The 8662-nt window shown below is 50.2% G+C and overlaps 1 protein-coding gene across 1 annotated transcript; it reads left to right on the top strand.

Annotated features, from left to right (window-relative positions):
- The first annotated feature begins 7411 nt into the window (after positions 1 to 7411).
- LOC104595093 (protein SMALL AUXIN UP-REGULATED RNA 54-like) lies at positions 7412 to 8248 on the top strand. Its single transcript, XM_010255676.3, has one exon. It carries the CDS (start codon positions 7612 to 7614, stop codon positions 8044 to 8046), a length of 435 nt encoding a protein of 144 aa, XP_010253978.1. The 5' UTR covers positions 7412 to 7611; the 3' UTR covers positions 8047 to 8248.
- Positions 8249 to 8662: the final 414 nt, after the last annotated feature.

An 8662-nucleotide genomic window follows, 5' to 3' on the forward strand; every position in this document is an offset into this window, starting at 1 on the left:
GTTGGCGATGTTCCATGCTCGAGGTACTTGTTTGCCCTCTAAGGTTTCGAGCTCGTATGCCCCCCCGAGTGCTCTCTTTACTCTGTAGGGCCCTTCCCAATTTGGTCCAAGTTTGCCCACGCCGGGTTCGGGTGCCATGGTCTTACGAAGAACCAGGTCGCTGACGCGGAAGCTCCGCTTCTTTACTCTGGCATTGTAGTACCGAGCTACTTTTTGTTGGTAGGCTGCTGTCCGGATGTGCACGAGGTCTCTTACCTCGTCCAGTAGGTCGAGGTTGGTACGTAACTCGTCTCCGTTTGTCTGATCGTCATATGCTTCTAGTCGCAGTGTAGGTATTTCGATCTCAGCCGGGATTACCGCTTCAGTACCGTAAGTGAGGTTAAAGGGGGTCTCTCCCGTGGCAGTTTTTTTCGTAGTTCGGTGAGCCCATAGAACACTTGGTAGCTCATCCACCCACAACCCTTTAGCTCGGTCTAGTCGTGCTTTCAGTCCGCGGAGGATGGCTCTGTTCATTACTTTTGTCTGACCGTTTGCCTGCGGGTGTGCGACCGATGTGAAGTTCTGACGAATTCTCATATCTTGGCACTATTCTTGGAACTTGATATCCTCGAATTGTTTGCCGTTGTCGGAGATCAGTACCCGAGGTAGCCCGAAGCGACGTACTATGTTCTTTCAAAAGAAGTTCTATATGTTTCGGGTTGTAACTGTTGCCAGAGGTTCAACTTCTATCCACTTTGTGAAGTAATCTACCGCCACCACTAGGAACTTCCTTTCGCTTGTTGCTGGCGGGAATGGCCCTAGGCGGTTGATGCCCCATTGCGCAAAGGGCCATGGACTGGTGAGGTACTTGAGGTCGGCAGCAGGCTGATGGTGGATATTGGCATGCTTCTAACACTTGTCGCATTTTCTGACAAGCTCGATGGCCTCTGCCTTCATCGTTGGCCAGTAGTACCCTTGTCGAAGTGCCTTTTGAGCGAGGGCTCTGCCTCCCAAGTTTTCGCCGCACAGACCTTCATGAGTGTCGCGGAGTACGAGCTCGGCTTCGGTAGGTCACAAGCAGCGCAGGTAGGGCAGCGTGTAGGACCGCCGGTACAGCCGTTCGTCTATTATGACGTATTTGGCTGCCTGGCGCTACACCCTCTTGGCTGTATTGCGGTCCGCAGGGAGGGTTCTATCTAGCAAGAAGCTCGTGAATGGGTCGATCCAGCTCAGCTCTGCTTCAAGGACAGGAGCGACCTCCTTTGCCCCACCGAGAATGCTAGGCCGAGGTAAGTCCTCTATGCACACGGTTCTCATGGTGTTGTGACTCGTGCTGGCTAACCGGGACAAGGCGTCGGCTTCAGTATTCTCTGACCTCGGTATTTGCCTGATGAAGTGTGACTGGAAGTTGAGCAGAGCCTCCTTTACTTTTGCCAAGTAGGCGATCATAGTCAGCTCGTGTGCTTCGTATTCGCCCGTAACCTGGTTGACTACAAGCTGGGAATCGCTGCAGATAAGTATGTGTTTTTTCCTTACTTTTTGCGCTAGGTTCAGTCCGGCTATCAGTGCCTCATACTCCGCCTCGTTGTTGGATGCCGTGAACTCAAAGCGTTGTGCGTATTCTAGTTTCGTGCCACTTGGGCCGTGTAGTACTATTCCAGCCCCACTACCCTGTTGGTTTGAGGAGCCATCTACGTGAAGGATCCAGGGCTCCTCATCCCAGTTCGCGTTTGTCCTAACCAGGAGAGATGCCACACTGGCTGCTACTTCACGGGGTTCAGACTCTATTGGCTTGGGAGCTCTGTGCTCGCCCGAATTGGGGATCTCGGGCTCGACCGGCCTGGGGACTTCGAGGTAGAACGTGCATTCGGCGATAAAATCTACTAAGGCTTGGGCCTTAATAGCAGTTCGTGGCTTGTATTGGAGGTCATACTTGCTGAGTTTGATGGCCCATTTCGTCAGCCGACCGGAAACCTCGGGCTTGAGTAAGACTTTCCTCAGAGGATTGTCAGTCAAGACGACAGTGTGAGCCTGAAAATATGGGCAGAGTTTCCAAGCTGCTATTAGCAGTGCGTATGCTAGCTTTTCTATCTGCGGGTACCTTGTCTCTGCTCCCTGCAAAATTTTACTAACATAATAGATGGGTCGTTGGACCCGATCTACTTCTTTTATTAGTACTGAACTGACCACCTCGTTGCTTGCCGAGAGGTACAGTTCCAAGACCACGCCCTCTTCGGGCTGGGCTAAGATCGGCACACTAGCGAGGTAGTTTTTTAGCTCGTCGAATGCGAGCTGGCAGTCTTGGGTCCATTCGAACCCTTTGCCTTTGATTGCTTTGAAGAAAGGCAGGCAACAGTCTGCTGATTTGGACATGAAGCGGCTCAGAGCGGCTATGCGGCCGTTTAGCCTCTGAACCTCTTTTACTTTTCTGGGTGGTCTCATATCTAGGATGACCTTTATCTTGTCCGGGTTGGCCTCAATACCGCACCGGTTGACAATGTACCCTAGGAACTTACCTGAGGAGACACCGAAGACACACTTGTTTGGGTTCAGTTTTATGCTAAATTAGCGCAGAATTTAGAAGACAGAATCTAAGTCTTGTATTAATTCCTGTGAAAACTGCGCCTTGACGACCATGTCGTTTACATAACATTCTATTTTCATGCCGATCAAGGGCCAAAACAGCCAATTTACAAGTCTTTGGAAGGTCGCCCCGGCATTTTTCAATCCGAAGGGCATGACCTTGTAGCAGTACAGGCCGAACTCGGTTATGAAGCTGGTTTTTTCCTCATCGGACTGGTTCATCCTGATTTGGTTGTAGCCCGAGTAGGCGTCCAAGAAGCTTAGCAACTCATGTCCCGAGGTCGCGTCCACTAGGCGGTCAATTTTGGGGAGGGGGAAGTAATCTTTCGGGCAAGCTCGGTTCAAGTCAGTGTAGTTGACGCACATGCGCCACTTGCCGTTTGCCTTTTTCACCAACACTGGGTTGGCTACCCAGCTCAGGTAATGAACTTCCCTTATGAAGTCTGCTGCGAGGAGCTTTTCGACCTCCTCGTCGACCGCCCTCCAGCGCTCTGGGGCTAAGTTGCGTTTCTTCTGTCTAATGGGTCTGACTACAGGGTCAGTGTTAAGTTTGTGAGTTATAAGGCTGGGGTCAATGCCGGGCATATCGGCTGCGGACCATGCAAAAATATCTAAATTTTGAAGTAAAATACTCACCAGTTCGGTTCGTAGAGGTTCCTTGACGGAAGCACCGATCTGTAGTGTGCAAGCTGGGTCTGTAGCCGAAGTCGGGATTGCGACCGTTTCCTCTATGGGCGAAACTCGTTCCTCGCCTTGCTCCATAGGCCGTTCCAGTTCAAGGTCGTCGGCTGCCTTGGTTTTTCCCTTCAGGGCGGCAACATAACACTTGCGGGACTCAAGCTGGTTGCCCCGCGCTACCCCCACACCGAAGTCTGTAGGGAACTTCATTGCCAAATAGTAGGTGGAGACCACTGCCCGCAGGATATGCGTAATTGGCCGTCCTATTATGGCATTGTATGGGGAGGGGGTCGCGACCACCAAGAAATCGTGGTTGAGTCTAACCGCACAAGGCCATGTGTCGACTTCCACAGGTACTGTTATTTTCCCGGGGGGCCTGACTTCCTCTCCGTTGAAGCCCACCAGAGGAGTGCTCGCGGGCTTCCGCTTGCTTCTCTGCAACTGTAGCTGGTCAAATGCTGACTTGAAGAGGATGTCTGCCGAGCTGCCCGAATCCACAAGTACGCGCCTGACCTCGAAGTCGTTGATCCTTAGTTTTATGACCAGTGCGTCATTGTGGGGGTAGTGGACCCCTCACGCATTGTCTTCCGTGAAGAAGATCGGTTCTTCCGTCTTCGGCCTCTTTGGAGGGTTCTGGTCTTCTCGGGCTGCTTCGCGAACTGTCGTTCGGGCCGCTGCCGAAGTACAACCTGCTACCACCGAACCTCCCACTATCACATGGATGGTTCCCCGAACTGGCCTCTCTTCCAGAGGCTGTCGCTGCAACGGTTCGGCTGGTCTGCTGCTGGATTCGGGGGCATCCCTTCCGTGTTTCCCTTTCCGACATGCCTTACGGATGAGTCCCTCTATCTCGTCTCCTTGATTATTACACTGTTTGGTACTATGAACGTGATCTCTATGGAAACTACAGTACAAACTTTTATTTCTCTTGTTTGGATTCCCCTTTAGGCGAGGTGGCCACTTTACCTGTGGGGCATCTTTGATCGTCATCAAGATCTCGGTCTACCTCGTGTTTAACGGTGTGTAATCCATCCGAACTACTAAGGGAGCTCGGAACGGTTGGCTTGGCTTCGTCTCTCGGGCCGGGTTTTTTCTGTCGACTGGGTTAGAGGGCTCACCTTCCCTCTTCCTTTTCTCGATCCTGCTTTCGGTCCTTTGGTTGATCTCTTCCTCTGTTCTCATGAACTTATCCGCGAGCTTGAGGAATTTGGCCACGGTCGGGGGCTCATTAGCTACCATGTGCCATTTGAACTCCTTGTGTGTTACTCCTCTCTTGGCCGCCGCGAGCTGCACCGCAGGGTTTAATCGCGGTATCTGCAAGCACGCTTCATTGAACCACTTGATGTAGCCCCGGATGGATTCTCCTTTTCTCTGGACTACTTCAAAGATGCTTTCCTCGATTCTGGGGCACCGCTTGCTGGTGACAAAGTGTGTGGTGAGGACCTGCACGAACTGGGTCCAGCATCTTATCGACCCGGGGGCCAGGTTCCTGTACCAAGTGCGGGCTACCCCCCTGAAGGTGGTGGTGAAGGCCACACACATGCACGATTCACTGGCCCTAGCGAGGTGCATTTGGGACTGGAAAGCATCGACGTGGTCATTGGGGTCAAAGGACCCATCATACTTGTCCAAAGGTGGGAGCTTGAAGTCTTTGGGCATGGGGACTGCCAAGAGTTCCGATGCGAGGGGGGAAGGAACCGAGAGAATCGAGGCAGATTTTACCTCTTCTGAGCTTGTCTCTTCTTTACCTCTGAGCTCGGAAAGGACACGGGTGGCAGTTCGGCAACTTCGCTAGCGCCTTCGTTGCTGAGTGGGTCTGGTGTTGGCATTGCTGACCTCTGTGTTGCCGAGCTCGATGGGCCTGGGCTGTTGGTAGTCCACTGCTAGGACGCTGAATCGGTTCTTTGTCAGCGGGAGCTCAGGCTTGGAGTGCTGAGATACTGACTTGGCGGGCGAGATGCCCAACCCGCCGGCGAGCTGCGAGGCGGGGGTGATTTTTCTTTCCCCTCGGCCCGGGGATGAGTCCTGGCTCTTGTGGGGGTTCTGAGGTTGGGAGGCCTCTCCTCGGTGACGGCGTCCACCTTGCGGGGAGGGCTTAACCGGCTTTGGAGTAGGGTGCCGAGGTGGAGGCAGTGGTTGGTTCAGAGGCAGTTGAGGGAACTGCTGCTGATAGTGATACTGGGAGATGTGGTGCAGTACTTGGTGCTGCTGGAGCTGATGTTGCTGGAATTGTTGCATTTGGGCTTGCATTGCTCGCATGCATTGCATCAGGTTGTCCAACTGGTTCTGGCTGGTCGCCAGGGGGACATCAGTTGGTTCAGTAAAGGTTGTTTCGACATGGAGAGGAAAGGGGATGTTCATGGCATGAAGGTTTACGGGCGCCACTGTTTGTGGCGCATTCAAGCTAGGGATCCCATCCACCGGGAGGGGGATGGTGAACTGTCCGATGCACACCACGGGGACTTGAAGTTGTTCCTTGGTGGTGTTCACCTTCGTGACACGTCCGGCATTGCTGGAAGAAGCCATGAGTGTTGGGGTTTTTGGAAAAAAGAGGTTATGAGAGTTTTAGAGGGAGGTTTTTAGAAGCGTTTCCCGCAGACGACGCCAATTGATGGTGCGCAATCCGACCGGTCCTACTTGTCAACGACCTTGCCTTCGACTGGAGCAACAGGGGGCCTGAAACGGAGAAGAAAGTGGGGTCTCCGGGGAGGAATCCGGTGAGATTGCTCCGAAGCTCAAGTCAGTATTCTCTTAAAGGCAAGATAAAACCAGATGTGCAAAGTTCACATACCTTGTCCTCGGGGGGTAGAGAGCCTTTTATAACCACTTCGCGCACTCACTCGTAGGCTTCTGTCAGGTCGGGTATGATTACTTCTGTGCTTCTACCAGTTTGGGTGTCATCACCTCTGCTGGGACAGAACCGCCACTGCTCTTTGTCGGAGCCGTCTCTGTAACTGGAGATGGCGGTGGCAGGTGGCGGTGGCAGGTGGCCGTTGGAGTGCGGCTGTCAAGCGTCAGATCCCAAGTCAGCCAGGTGCGCCGCCCTTGGATACGGACTCCTTCGGTGTCAGGTACGGTGTGGTTTGTTCAGTTCAGTGTCCTAGAGGCGAAGTGCTGGAGTGGTGTGCAAGGTGAAGTCTTGAGTTCGGACAGAGGTGTGGCCCGAACTGCCATAGGGCAGGCCAGTTCGGGTTGTTGCCCTTTGTGTTTGTAAGGCTCGGGGCCTAAGGGAGAGCTCGGGCTCCTTACTGGGAGTTCTGGCTCCTTACAGGGAGTTCGGACCGCTGGTTCCTCCTTTTCGGAGCTCGCGCCTTGACGAGCTGTTGTGCCGAGCTGTTGCCTTTGCCGCGTATTGAGTGGTTACGAGGTCGGGCCAAATCTTTCTTCATCAGTTTTCATATTTTCAAAAAAATATGAAAACAAAAACATAAAATATACAATACAAGCGCTATATCATACTTTTCATACTTTATAAAAGCCCATCCAAACAGGGCCTTAATTTAACTTAGCAACCATAGTTTTCCTTCTCCGTGCTATGATTCAAGACACCATGCACCGACCACTTCGGTGGACATATCTACATCTTTTCGCGACATGATCGATGTATATACACACAGTACACATCATCATGTACGTACGTGCATCCGTGCACGCTTGTCTACAAACCACGACCATATAAGTTTGATATATATATAATTTACGTGAGTATGTGGACTGAAGAAATAGTAAAAAAAGTATATTTAAGATCATCGGGGCTTAATTATAAGAATGAATAAACAAATTTGATAGGGAATCTATGTGTGTAGTGTAGCAGAGGAGACAATGTAGAGCCGTTCGTGACTAGCTAGGGCACTAGAGTCAAAGATTTAGATGGCAAAAGGTCAGTGGGGAGGGTAGCTTGCAACTGGACGACCCTTCTGGAGAAGCTCTCTAATATGACGACTATCGATCCTTTGGTTGTGTTTCTCACGTCTCTGTGGCCTCTCAGCTCAATGACAAAAAAGAAAGTGAAAAGTCATATATACGAAACCTAGCGACCTTTATTCCGCTTTCAGAATGATCTCTTAAATCAATGTTGATAACGTGGAGACCGGCGCTGCTTGGAGAAAAGGACGTATCGAAGGTGGGGGGGTTATTCCAGCACATGCTCTGGTCTCTCTGTGTATTCATCTGGGTCCAACAGAATACGTCGTTTCAGTGGTTGCTCACTTTTTATCTCCATTTTCAGATTTTTTTTGTTGTTGTTTTTACTTCATTTCAGCTGGGTCGTTAGTCTAATATCACTGTAGAGAGTCTAGCCACTATAAATCAATTGAGACCTGAGAGCTCCAAGTGCTCTGCAGGAGAGAAGATATCATCAGCTGTGTCGCCATGGCTAAGAATGGAAGCAGCAGTGGGAAGAAGAGAAAGAGCATTGTAAAGCTCAAAGTTGTGGTAGAGAAACTACAGAAGAGCTTTTCCCTGTCGAGGAGAGGTGATTGTGAGTCGGATGAATCTGAAGAGATGGATGAATCTACGACATCAGTGCCAAAAGACGTCAAGGAAGGCCACTTTGCAGTGATTGCAGCTGATGATGGTGAGCCCAAGAGGTTTATTGTTGCACTGGATTATCTGGCAAATCCTTCATTCCTCAGGCTTTTAGAGCAGGCAGAGGAGGAGTTTGGTTTTGATCAGGAGGGTGCACTCACCATACCTTGCAGATCGAGTGAACTCGAGAGAATATTGGAGGAACAGTGGGAGCTGGAGAGAGTTGTGAATGCTTGTGTTGACTGGATGTCCTGTAAAGCCATGGTGAAAGGTTGCTAATTAGAGAGAGAGAGGGAGAGAGAGTATGTTTGGAAATTTAATTAATTAATGATCCATCCCATCATCTATCTGTTGTTACTCTTACTCTTGTATGTGCTAGCTGCTACCTCTCCATGAATTATATATTAACATATAGTTAGTCTATCTGTTTTAGTCTATGTCAATACCTTTTTTACTTGCCATCTCTGTTCAATCTATCAAACCTTAATTCTTTTCCTCATCACTTAATATTATAAACCCCCCCCCCCCCCCCACACACACAGTGAGAGAGATTGATCTTGTACGACCACCCAGCTTAATTTATAAATGGTCGACATTGATCTTGTGCGACCAATTAATAAACTTATAGACGATGATATTGAGTGAGCATTAATATACGTTGCTAAGGTCATGTGTTGAGGGATCCACACTACTGTCTTCTACCAAATCATTTATTGTGGATACAGTAGTTCATCAAAGTTTCAACACTCATACTTTGGTGGGATCCATGATTTGAATATACAAATTAATAATCAGGCTCTCAGTTATTGTTTTTCTTGGCAAACTGTTTGATGTTTTGTGGAGAGAGTCCGACCTTCAGACGGAAGGAAATGAATAAAAAGACAAGACAGGAACA

Source organism: Nelumbo nucifera, chromosome 2, assembly GCF_055504915.1.
Source record: "Nelumbo nucifera cultivar China Antique chromosome 2, China Antique-T2T, whole genome shotgun sequence".
NCBI lineage: Eukaryota > Viridiplantae > Streptophyta > Magnoliopsida > Proteales > Nelumbonaceae > Nelumbo > Nelumbo nucifera.

Excerpts from the sequence above, each read along its gene's own strand:
- LOC104595093 (XM_010255676.3), top strand. The coding sequence starts at position 7,612 with ATGGCTAAGAATGGAAGCAGCAGTGGGAAGAAGAGAAAGAGCATTGTA.